Source organism: Zootoca vivipara, chromosome 8, assembly GCF_965207765.1.
Source record: "Zootoca vivipara chromosome 8, rZooViv2.hap1.1, whole genome shotgun sequence".
Classification (NCBI taxonomy): domain Eukaryota; kingdom Metazoa; phylum Chordata; class Lepidosauria; order Squamata; family Lacertidae; genus Zootoca; species Zootoca vivipara.
Window position 1 is genome coordinate 6014293 of NC_142591.1, and position 13174 is coordinate 6027466.

General features: G+C 49.7%; 1 protein-coding gene across 2 annotated transcripts in view; it reads left to right on the plus strand.

Moving 5' to 3' along the window:
* The first annotated feature begins 1610 nt into the window (after positions 1–1610).
* The window catches only part of PCDH1 (protocadherin 1), a 75920-nt gene continuing 64356 nt past the window's right edge, over positions 1611–13174 (plus strand). Inside the window, exon 1 of one of the 2 annotated variants that reach the window (XM_035103307.3) lies at positions 1611–2235. In XM_035103307.3, coding sequence (XP_034959198.2) covers positions 1626–2235 — 610 coding nt within the window. In that variant the 5' untranslated portion in view covers positions 1611–1625. The remainder of the gene's footprint in view (positions 2236–13174) is intronic. The other variant, XM_035103310.3, reaches the window with a different exon arrangement.

Below are 13174 nucleotides of genomic sequence, written 5' to 3' on the forward strand. Positions count from 1 at the left end.
GCCTGGAGCAAGCAAGGAGTAGAGGATTAGCCTGGAGAGATGAGTAGGAGCAAGGAGGAGCAGCAGGAATCCTTAAGAGACACTCTTTTTTGGTGGGGGGGAAGAGTCTTTTGATAAGAATTTCACATTCCTCACAAGACCCCTCTCTCCCAGGAAGATGCAGAGATACTCTGTTTCTCTTTTACACACACACACACATACACAGCCCAAGGACTCAAATTCACATAAAGCCCGTCATTCCATTGAAAGACAAAGCAGCCTAAGCAGCCTCTAGATGGTGCAGTGGGTTATGGAAGGCGAATGGAGCATGTATGGGAAGAAGGAACGCGGGGGCTGTGCTGCGCAACAGGTTCATAGAGCTGAGCAGCATGTAAAAAATCTGGAGCTGCAGGAAAGAAGCAACACGTGTTTTTAACAGGTTGGCTCTGCCCATAATCTACTCCTAACGATGCTAGAAAGTACACCGTGCAGACTTGGGAGCCGTCTTCTCCACCCCTGCTCGCCAGCAGGGCAGCCCGGCAGCCCCCCACACCGGTAGGGCTCCGCAAGGCGCCTGCAGAGTTGCCTGACGTGGCCGGCCTGCAGGGGCCCAAGAGCCAGGAATCTCTGGAGCCTGGCAGCTTGGCACCGGCAGCGCCAGGCTGAATGTTAACGAGCGCTCAGTTCTTGGCAAAGAACCAGAATCCAGTTTGGAAATCCGGACCACTGGCAGAGCAGGGCCCTCGCTGCTTAAAGGTGCAGAGGAGCCGGCGCTCGGCAGCCGCTTCCCCGTGTGTGTGAGTCTCTGCTGTTTTATCGGCCACTCTGGATGCCGGGGGAGCTGGCAACCATCTTGGCTTCGCCAGCCAGGAGTTCTCCCTGGAAGCCCCTCGCCCGCCCGCCCGCCCAAAAGGGCCTGCGGGAGGGTCGCCGCCTGCTAGAAAGCGGCTTTCCGGAGACGGATTCCGACGGCAGCTCCGCCGCGCGATTCCTTGGCCTGCTTTCCCCGAGGGGCAGCGGAATGGCATTGGCCAGCCCCCTCCGGGGTTGCTGCAGTCGCGGCGAGGGGGAAGGGCGGGCGGCTGGGCAGGTGCGCAGTCCCAACTCGCTCCCTCCTCCCCCGGCAGGTGCAGCCGGCGACGCGCGGGTGACTCACCGGAACCGGCCGCGAGGGCAGCGGGGGAGGAGGAGGGGAGGGCGCGCGGGAGGCAGGGCTCGCGGGGGGCAAGGTCAGCGGGAGTCACGCAGGGAGAGCGAACGGCGGGCGGGCGGGCAGGCGCTCCAAGCGGCTCCGGCCAGCAGGGCAGGCGGGCGGGCGCGCAGGCCTCGTCCGCGCCTGGTGGGGAGCAGGCCTCGCGCGCCCCTAGTGGCCGTGGCCGCCGCGTTCCTGCGCGCCTCGCCGAGTGGGACGCCTCCTGCTGCCGGGCGCCAGCGCGCGACCTCGCGGCTCGGTCAGTTGCAGCGACGGGCGGCAAATCCGCGTGGCAGGCGGCCGGCCGGGCATCTCGCCGCGAATTCCCCGGGCAGCGCGGGGCTGCCCATCATCCCCCCCCCAAAAGCAGGCAAGTCAGTGGCCGCGAACAGGGGGCCCGAGGAGCCGGGCGGCGGCGCGCGAGTCGCGATGCTGCTCCTGAAGGTGCTCGAGGATGGCTTGTCCCCTTCCTCGGAAGCGAGCGCGGGGCTGGGCCGGCTGGGCTAAGGCACGCGAGGCTGGCTGGGTCGCTGGCGCTGCGGCGGCCACCTCCGCGCGGAGCTTCGGTTGGGCACCGGCTCTGCCAAGGCGCCGGAGCTCCGCCTCCCTCTCCCCGGGCGACGAGGACGAGGACGAGGAGGCCAGCCGGGAGGGAGCGAGGAGAGGGAGGCGGTGGCGCGCGCGCGCGCGCGAGGAGCGGGGTGTTGGGGGCGATGCAATCCCTGGGCTGCGCTTCCCCTGCACTTCCTCCTCACACACACCGAGAGAGCAGCTCCGGCTCGGACACAGCCCGGCTCGGCGCGCGCCCCGGCAGCAGCGGCTGCTTGGCTGGGCTCCTGGCGCGGGCGAGCGGGGCAGGAGGGAGGGCTTCCTTCGGTTGGAACGGACTGAACGGAGCGGAGCGGATTTGGAGCGGAGCGCGACGGCGCTGGGGGCTCGGAGAGCCCGGCTGCTCGCGGATTTGCTGCGGAGAGCAGCGGGCAGGCGGCGGGAGGCGAAGATGCCCGGCGAGGAGCGGCGAGCGAGGAGGAAGCCCCGGGCGGCTGTGCGCGGGGCGCCGCTAAGTAAGGAAGCTCGGCGCGGCGGGCGGGCAGCCGGGAAGCTGGCAGGGCGGACTCCGCGCCGGAGGACCGCGCTCGGCTCGCGGCTGTGTCGGAATGCGGGCGCCGGGCTGGAGGGAAGCAAGGAAGGAAGGCGCCCGGTCGAGGCTGCGGGTGGCGGGAGTAGAGGCAGGCGAGCAGCCGCGCAGCTTGCGGAAGCAGCTCCCCGAAGACGGACGGACGAGGGATGGGTGGAGGGGCAAGGATGGGGATACTTGGTAGGCAGCTTGTGGGGGGTCAGGTTTTTGCTCCAGCCGGCAGGCGACTCGCCTGCGGTCCTGCGCCGGGTCCTTCCTCCTCTCGCTGCATCCAGCTGCTTCGCCCCCCCCCCGTGAGCTGCGGCGCCTCCGTTGCTGCTCTCCCTCCGGGAGCCATTCGATTCATTCTCTCCCCCCGCGCCCCTCCTTTTCGGCACCTCATTTTTGCACGGATCGGGGTCTCAATGAATCTTTTCCAATCTGCGGAGACGGGAGCGCCCCCGAAATAGGAAGCAGTTCCCCGGGTGGGGGGGGCAGTGAGGGCACCCCCCTCCCGTGACAGCCGAGAAGCAGCGGGGGGGGGACAGGGACAGGGAGGCGTTTGTGGGCGACGCCTGGCTTCTCCCCGATGGCTGCACCCCGATGCGCTGTGTGCGCCCCCTCCCGGATCAGAAAGGGGGGCAAGTAGTCGGGCTCCTGCCAGGACCGAAGCACCGTCGCCTCCTGCCACTTGTTGGGTGCTGGGGGAGAACTCCGCTTCGCTCGTGTGCCCCCACCCCGACCCCTGCCCCGGAATGCCCTGCCTGTGTGCGGGCTCCGGGGACGTGGCACCCCTGCAAGCGCCTTTTCGGACTGCGCGTGTTTTGCTGGTGCGGCGTGGGGGGGGGGCGGGCGGGCGAGGCTGGCAGCTGCCCTGGCTGGCGCTCGTGCTTCGCTCCTGCGCGCGGATGGCCGAGGCGGCAAGCGCGCCTCCTCTTCCCCGGGTGAAAAGTGCGTTGCATTCTCGCCCTTGCCAGGTCCCCCCCCCCGCTCTGTCCGGGGCATTGCTGCTCTGGGGTTGGGGTCTCGAGGAGCGTCTGCACGGGAGCTGCGGTGCAGCGGGTTCGGGTGTAGGTGCGCCTCCTTCGGAGAGAGACCCCGATGAGTGCTTGGGGAAGGAGCAGAAGGCAGCCCAAGGGAAGGTTGGGGAATGCGAATGGGGTGCGTGTGAATGCAAGAGCGGACTGCTCTGAGGTGAACTTCAGGTGTTGTGCATGTAAAGGAAGTAGGCATGCATGGCTGGTGGAGACCCAGGTTTCAGCGTCGGCGTACGCTTTTGGTGAGAACTCGCGTCCTTAGCATGTCGGTGAATCGGGTGTGTGTGATGAAGTATGATGTGTGGAAAAGGGGGAGACGTGGAAGGTGCACAGAAAAGAGGCGCCCCTGGGTATCCCTGGGGGTGAGGCAGGCTGGAAGGATGTGGTGGTGGTGCGTGTACCTTCCTATGGAGGAGGGCATGTGATGCGTGTGTATCCTATGAGGATTTTCCTAGGAGTGAGGAATGTGTTAGGTGTGCCCTGCGAGAAGGGCTGTATGGATTCGATTGTGCAAAAAGCCATTTACTGTATTGTTGCCGGATTACTTGTTGCCATTTGTTCTTAGCCCGATCTCCTTGAGGGGCTGGAAGGGTGGGGTGAGTTGTAGTCCCTTTTACAGCAGCCTTGTATGCTAACTATGAATCATGCTCTATTTTCCTCTGCCCGTTTGTGGTTACTGTAAGTTTCTAGTCTAGCATCTGGGGAACCTCTCATTTTCCCAGCGCAAGTACTGAATGTTTCTTGTGTGTTACACAACCAATGATTATTTTTTTTAAAAAAACTGCACCAACATCCAAGCATTATTTCCAACACAATATTTGAGACCAGAGAATAAATTTTTGCCTTTTATCTGTCACCACTATGTGAATTAGGTAGCTGTTCTTTTAAGGGTTTTGTATCGTTGTGCCTTTTATCACAATCTGATTTCAACCCCAAACCTCAATTTTCATTTGTGCTTCCTGGTGTTTCTGAGTGTGTGTTCTGCTGGCCGGAGAGCTTTTATTCTGGGATGTTTCATGTGCACAGTGTTTTCAGTGTATGGCTTTCATCCTGTAGCATCTTCCAATAAGGTAGAGAGATTTGATATTTTGATAGGGAAGTTATGAGTTAACTGCCATTGCCGGCTGCTGGACTTGTCTTCTAAAGAAACCTTTCTTGCTTTCTGAGTTGCCTTAAGGCAGATCTGTTATCTATGTGTTACCCAGAATCAAATGCTACATAAGACCACCACCACTGTATCCCTATAGGCGGAAACTGTGCTTCCAAATAGGAGCCAGGAGGCCTAAACCCTGCTGAATAGCTTTGTATATGCTAATGTGTTTACACCTAAATGGAACTTGGAGAATGGTCTTGCTAAGCCAGTTGTAAGAGGAAGGAAAATTTTGTCTATATTGACAAAACCAGGTGTAGATAACAGCTGCTTTCATTGGGGATTTGAAAGCATCTCAACCAGCATAGGCCTATGGCCAAAAATCTGAGTTGCAACAAATCAGTGGGACCTACAGGGCAAAGCCATAATCCTCAGCCCCAGCCAACACTGCCATGCCTAGGGATGGGAGTGGTCTTCCAAAATACCTGGTGTGCCCCCTGTTGGCTGCCTCTGGAGCTGGATTAAGACATGCTGAGGCCCTAAACTATGGCAGCTTTAAGAGCCCCTGACTGTATTATTCTAACAAGAAGGACAATGAAAATAGAAATAATGAACTATTGTATTTGTTTACATGCCGGTGCATAGGCTAGGATGCAATTAAAAACTAACAATCTTGCACATCTTGCAATAAGCCTGCTTGCTTATGAAAATGCCATATGATTTCTTAACATATATAGTATAAAATATTATTGTTATTTCTGAATAGATACATAAACACAACATGGCAAATTATCGTGTAGCGATTGGATATATTTTATCATATCAGGATGAGTTTGTTTTCCTATTTCCTTCATTAACCAATTGTGCAATATTCCAAGTTTAGTTTAGTTTGTTTTTTACTTAGAGGCCTCTCATAATCTGAGGCCCCAAGCTGCAGTTTGTTTTGCTTGTGCACAAATCCAGCACTGACTAGACTAGGCAAGCAGCTCGACAAGGTTAAAGCTCTGACCCTGACTCTGGATTAGAAGCGTTGCAGAAGGAGCCTAATGAAGTGGTGGAGCTGGATTTGTTGGGCAAGAGCACTTGAGCTTTGGCTTGTCCTGTATCTTTTCTTCTCCTGGATGAAATGTGGCTTCTTTAAGATCACACAAAAATAATAAGAAATGCACAATTGTGAGAGGATGAATGGTCTGTGTTGAAGATTGGTGTTGAGTTGATGTGTGGTGATAATCTTTCTGCAGGAATGCTGCAAGGGCTTGAGCTCATAATACACATGCATGCTCATATTGTACAGGGATATGGATAGAGAGGAGTGTATGGATGTGCTCGTTTCTACTGGGTATGCACATGTATGAAGTAATCAACAATGAATTTCTCAAGGGCAAATGTGGTGCAGAATCCGTGGGGCTCTTTACTGTGACAACTCACACTGCAGCCTTGACCATTCGTTAGCCAGGTGTGGCTCAGCATATGGTGCTTGAGGTGGAAATGCAAAATGGTGACTTTATTTTAGTAATTAAGAGTGGTTACAACCCACTGGGAAGTTCCTTTGGGAACTTATCAATGCCCAGAGTCAGCTATCTTCCTTTGCCCGCATCTGGTCAGATTGCACAGGTAATTATGTCATGAAATGCAATTATTTCATTCCCCCCCCCCATGAAGTCCTAATGCGATGGACTTTAAAGGAAGGCTTAGCTATCCTATTTTCACATTTCTACTGTTGCTATGCTCTGAATTGAATTGGCAATAGTATGAGTTTCTTTTTCTGCTCCCTATTGCAGGCCTACCATGTTGGCTGCATCAGTAGGTGACTGAAATGTAGTTCAGGAATTGCTCGTCTTTCTGCTTTCTTGGGTTTTGTTAAATGTTTAGAAGCGGAGCTCTTTGTTGAACACGGTTCCTTCCATTGCATTGGCCTATCCTGGGTACTAAGCATGCCTCCATTGGGGGGAATCCTTGCACTTTGTTGTTGTTGTTGTTGTTGTTGTTTAGTTGTTTAGTCGTGTCCGACTTCCATGACCCCATGGACCAGAGCACGCCAGGCACTCCTGTCTTCCACTGCCTCCCGCAGTTTGGTCAGACTCATGTTGGTGGCTTCGAGAACACTGTCCAACCATCTCATCCTCTGTCGTCCCCTTCTCCTTGTGCCCTCCATCTTTCCCAACATCAGGGTCTTTTCCAGAGAGTCTTCTCTTCTCATGATGTGGCCAAAGTATTGGAGCCTCAGCTTCATGATCTGTCCTTCCAGTGAGCACTCAGGGCTGATTTCCTTAAGAACAGATATGTTTGATCTTCTTGCAGTCCATGGGACTCTCAAGAGTCTCCTCCAGCACCATAATTCAAAAGCATCAATTCTTCCTTGCACTTTATCCTCTCGCAAACCCCTCCCACATTTTGGCTTTCTCCCATTTCCTCGCCCCCACCACTGCCCCCTCCCTTTTTACTGCCCATCAGGATATAATCTCTATAGTTTACAGACAGCCACCCCATCCGATCTGAGGGGCAGAGTCCATACATTTCACGTACAAGGTGGATTGAAATCAAACACCCGCAGCAATAAAGATCTAATAGTAGGGCCTGCTTCAAAGTTTATCCTGAGCAGGGAGGGGCGTGAGGTTGGCTTCCATATGAAGGAGGTCCAGTTCCACTGCAGCTACAACCCCCACCCCATCCCAATATGCAGGGCTATATCTCTGCTGTACTGTATTTATTTTTCTGTTGTTTCTAAGGGCATTTGCTTTGCTGTATTCTGGTTTCTGTTCTGGTTTTTAATTGGTTTTGTGTATTTTATTCTGATTTTTAATTGACTTTGTGTATTTTAGTGATTCTTTTTTTAAAAAAAGAAAAGAAATGCCTTGTTGAATTCAATTCTTCCCCGAATGTATGTATACTAACTAGTTGCCATAATAGCATTTTAAAAAATTGCCTAGTGCCTTCGGTGCCTTATTTCTGGAAAATTCTGAACCGTTCTTCAGAAACATGCATAGGACCAGACTGTAAGCCCTACTTTGTTCAATGGGACTTTCTTCCATAAAACCACAGCCTTAATCTCCACATACACGATCTTGCTTAGTGTCTTTATATATGTAAGACTCTAATGAAGTTATAACTAAATGAAATTAGGATTATTTCCAAGTAGATAAAAAGCCAAGCAGAAAACACTTAGAATACTCCAATGCAAAAGACATGTGGACCGACCTCCAATGGTTTCATATTGCTCCTAGATCACGGGTAGGCAACCTAAGGCCCGGGGGCCAGATGCAGCCCAATCGCCTTCTCAATCCGGCCCATGGATGGTCCGGGAACCAGCGTGTTTTTACAGGAGTAGAATGTGTACTTTTATTTAAAATGCATCTCTGGGTTATTTGTGGGGCATAGGAATTCGTTCATTTTCCCCCAAAAAAATATTGTCCGGCCCACCACATGGTCTGAGGGACGGTGGACCAGCCTACAGCCGAAAAAGGTTGCCGACCTCTTTCCTAGATTGTCCAAAAGCCCCGTGCAGTTGCAACTCAGTACAGACCCAGTTCACATGGTATGCTAAGCCAAACAAAGTGGGTTCCTTCCTACAGGGGAGATTGCTGCTGCTTTACTGCTCGTCGGTGCCTGTGGCTGAGCCACTGTGAGAGCTACGCCATGGTTAGGCTTAGTGTGTCGTTGGAACCTGGGCTCATAGTTTCCCTTACCCCAGACAAAGCTATAGCCACGGTTTGTTTTATGGCTTAGTGTTCGTGGTTTTTTTTGTAGGAGACAAATCATGAGCCTAGGTACGGATGCTATGCTAAACCAAACCATTGCTTAGCTCTCAGTGATGCAGCAGGAGAACCCGAGGAGGAGCAAAGCAGCTGTGGTCTTGTCTCTGGGAGTGCGCATGCGCATGCATTTATGCTAAGTCAGGGTTTTGGTTAGCATCCTGTGTGAACTGGTGGAAAGCAAAAGCTGGTGTATTTCGATTAGGAATCATAAATATTTTTTGACCTGTGCATTTATAATCCCCATTTGCAGCATACTTTTAGCAGTGCTGTGAATCTTATTATACTGTTTTATTAGCTGCTGCTGCTGCTAAACATTTTGTGCTACTTTTTATTGTTTATTGCTGGTTTGTCATTACTTTTTTAATGTATTTATTAAAGATTTTCTCAAACAACAAAAAATACAAAAATACAAAACACACAAAGAAAATTACAAAACATAAAAAAGAAAAAACAAGAATACAAAAAAAGAAAAAATGCAAAAACAAAATTCTAACTATAACCCTTATTTCCAATCTATTGACTTCCTCATTCCACCTCCTTCTGCGATTCTTTACATATCCTCCGTAGTAAACTCTAAATCTTATATAAATTCTAATTGTTACTTTAACTATACCTTAATTCTTTAATCTTTTATATCTTATCCTTTTATATTCTATCTAGATCTTACTTCTTAATTAAATTGTCCTTAACTTCTATCAATGCTTATTTCACACCATTGTATTATCTACAACCTCTATTTTATCTCCCTCACTTCCAATAATTCTAATCTATTATACGTTTATTCTTTAAATAAATTTTAAATTTCTTCCAATCTTCTTCCACTGCTACTTCACTCTGGTCCCGGAGTCTCCCGGTCAGCTCAGACAGTTCCATAAATTCTATCAACTTCTTCTGCCATTCATCCACTGTTGGTAATTCTTCATTCTTCCAATTCTTTGCAAGTAGAATTCTTGCAGCTGTTGTGGCATACAAAAAGAAAGTAACATCCTTCCTAGGTATTTCATCTCCCGTTATCCCAAGTAAGAAGGGATACATTTTACATTTTAATGCTGGATTGTTGTAAGCCACCCAGGTAACATAGTTACCAGGCAGCACATAAGCGCTGCAAACAATTAAACAATTAAATATTCACAGTTTGAGAGCTCAACACATTGCAGAGGTGGAAGGAATAAAACAAGGACATAAGATTATCCTTGTGTGTTTTGTGCAGTGATGGGCCCTCCAAATATTTTTGGACTACAACTTCCTTCTCCATGACCATTGGCTATGCTGGCCTGGGGCTGATGGGAGTTAATGGAGCCCAACATTTAAAGGGCCCCTGCTTTTGTCATCCCTAGTTTAGTGGATGATGCTGGTGCGATATAGGATGGCATTTCTGGGATCTTTTCAGGGCAGAGTAGGAAGCTGAGGAGAAGGGAATTAAATGCCAAGAGAGGAGTATTGGAGCCTGCTTCGGTGCAGAGCAAGCGATGGCACGTATTGCCCATAGCTGCCAAGTTATCCCTTTTTTAAAGGGATTTTCCATTATGCTGAATAGGCTTCCTCGCGAGAAAAGGGAAAACTTGGCCGCTATGGTATTGCCTTCAGCTTACCTTTAGCTCCTTGTTGTTGTACGAGTGTGTGTATCCCTGATGCTTGGTCAACCTCCTGATCCAGAACAGGAAAAAGGATTGGGCTGAGAAAGTGCTGGGTCAACGCAGGGTTAGCAATGAAAGGAGTCTAATGAAAGGAAATGGGCAGGAATAGGGAGGCAGCTAACCAAGAGAAAGTAAACTGAGCAGGGAAAAGGGACTAGGATAAAGGACTAGAGATCTGGGGGTCGGGAGGGACCGAGCAAGGGAAGTAAGCCCCTGGGCTGAGAAGGGTTCCCCACCTCTCAAGTCCAGGAACCAGCCTTATCCAGGCAGCATTTTCTGCCCCTTCCTGGTTCTTCCCTGGTATCATGCCTTCCAGAAGCTCCTGTCAAATCCAGTGAGGCAGGGAAGTGGGGCTGAGCAGCTGAGCTGGATCTCACTCAGACCTGCACAGGAACAATCTGTTTTTGCTGGCTGCTGCTAGGCAACAAGTCCCACCGAGGTCCTTTCAAATGTAAAGAAATCACAGTAGCTCTCAATTTACCTATTATTATTATTATTATTATTATTATTATTATTATTATTATCTGTAAGTTTGCATCCACAGATCACACCACTTACTAGCTGCTTCCCATTTGGGTATCTTGGGTAAGTTCCAAGACAGCAATGAGTACAAATTCTGCCTAAAGTCCCACGATTACCCAGAGCACTTATGTCTGCTAAGAAGGGTTTAATTAGCAGTGATGCCTTATACAAGGCATTTTGGTGTTTGATGTGGAAAACCTAAATGGTTAGTTATTCGTTTTATTAAATGTATATCGTGCCCTTCTACCCAAAGAAGCCCTCTTCTCCCCCAAACGGACACAATTCACCAGGAAATTGGTTGATTGATTTGACTTAATATGCCGCTTTCCCACATTGAGCTGTGCCCAAAGCAGCTCACAGTAAATTTTGAAAACATTAAAATAGAGGACACTGGAAATACAAATATATAAAATATATAAGATATACAAATATATAAAATGCCAAAAATCAACACTTTAGCAAACAGAATAAATTAAATATTACAAAAAACCAATCTAAGCTGAAGTTTATAAATACAAAGCAAAAACAATAGATAACCAACGATGAAGTTTCTGCTACTGGTCTTGCTACACTCCAAGTTCTCTTGCACAAGTCCTGTTCAAATGAACAGTAACTTGTGCGCCATAAGTCATCAGTTTCCCAAGGCAACTGCAGCCATTTTCCCAGGGTTTGTGTGTGCGAAGTACATGCATGAGTATACATAACTAGATCTGGTGAGTAAGTGGGAGTGAAGCCTGAGCTGGGTAGATCTGGTCCCCAAGACACTTGTACCATACCTACCCTTCCATTGGGGCTGACCTGGTGTCCAGGCATCAATTTTCAACCCGGAGCAAAAATAGCTATTCCCAAACAACAACAACAATAATAATAATAACCCATAGCAATGGTTCATATTTAGGAAGAAAGACTAGAGAGAAAAACTTCCTGGTTCATTCCCTGGTGAAGAAGTGGTTGCTGCCCCAGAGGGTAAGAGCAAAACCAGAAATTCAGCATTTGAGAGTAGCTGTGATTGGGTAGTAGTGTTAGTACCCAAAATCAAAGAAAAAAATGATAGCTGGATTAATGATTTTCCTTAGTCAGATCTTACTTAATGCCCCCCCCCCCGGGTTTATTTTTAAAAATAAATGTGATGGGAAAGAAGCACCGATAAACACCATCATTTTTATTCAGGGGCTGGGCTTGTGGTTTAGAGAGTACAAGTTACACCAGCCCTGTAGAATAGTTCAGTGTTGGACCCTTTTTGTTGGGTAATGTATGACAGACCTGCAATTTAGTAATAATAATAATAATTCTATTATTTGTACCCCGCTCATCTGACTGGGTTGCCCCAGGCACTCTGGGAGGCTTCCAGGAAATTATCAAACCTAAGTAAAACATCACACATTAAAAACTTTCCTATACAGGGTTGCATTCAGATATCTTCTCAAAGTCAGATAGTTGTTTATCTCTTTTACATCTGATGGGAGGACAATCCTAAGGGCGGGCACCACCACCGAGAAGGCCCTCTGCCTGGTTCCCTGTATCTTCACTTCTTGCAGTGAGGGAACTACAAGGAGGCCCCTCAGAGCAGGACCTCTGTCCAGGTTGGACGATGGGTGTGGAGACGCTCCTTCAGGTATACAGGGCCAGGGCCATTTACGGCTTTGAAGGTCAACACCAACACTTTGAATTGTGCTCAGAAATGTACTGGGGGTCAATGTAGATCAGGCACCCCCAAACTGCTGCCCTCCAGATTTTTTGGCCTACAACTCCCATGATCCCTAGCTAACAGGATCAGTGGTCAGGGAAGATGGGAATTGTAGTCCAAAACATCTGGAGGGCCGAAGTTTGGGGGTGCCTGATTTAGATCCTTTAAGACTAGTATTATATGATCCCGGCAGCTGCTCCTAGTCCCTAGTCTAGCTACTGCATACTGGATTGGTTGTAATTTCCAAGTCACCTTCAAAGGTAGCCCCACATAGAGCACATTGCAGTATTCCAAGCAGGAGATAACCAGAGCAGATCCTTATCTAAGTGACATTTTGCTCTTCCCATTCACCAACCTGGCACCCAGAGATCTCCACGTGGTCACTGTTGGACCCATGCCAGTTGCAGATGCACCCAGTACTTGGTTAATTTATAACAGGCATGTCCAACAGGTAGATCATGATCTACCAGTAGATCACTGAACATCTGCGGTAGATCACTGATAGATCATTGGCTCCCTCCAAAGAAGCTGAACAACTGTGGCTCCCCTAAAAAAAGCTCAAAAATTTACCTCCTCCCTGAAAAAACTCAACAACTTTGACCTGAAGCCCCCCAAAATGGGCCTTCCTCCTTCCTAAAAAAATCTCAACTTTGACCTGCCTGAACCCCCCAAAAAGGAAGTAGATCACTGCCAGTTTTTAACTGTGAGTAGATTACAGTCTCCTGGGAGTTGGCCACCCCTGATTTATAACACTCACTGTTCTAGAACATGCACTCAGAGAACTGGGTCTCCTTAATAGGACACCTGATGAAAACTGAAGGCTTCCTAAAAACCACGGCATCCACCCCTCCCTGCCCACATGACCTGGGCTGCTGTGTGTAAGAGAAACCTGGTGGACAAACAGCAGCAAGAACAGGCCCACCTGCTTCATCCAACCAAGTCTCTGTTACATGTACCTGGTCAGTTCCCCCAGCCATGGTCAAGTCATGGATGGCACTGGTCTTGGTCATTGACCTGGCGTTGCAGAACAGCACCTTAAACTCATGGGGGACACCCTTGCTGATACCTGTATCCTTCTGGGATAGTCTTCAGATAGCCCCTAAACCTGCCTCCTTGGTAATGCCATGGTCTGGCCCTAGTGCAGCTCCTGAGATTGGG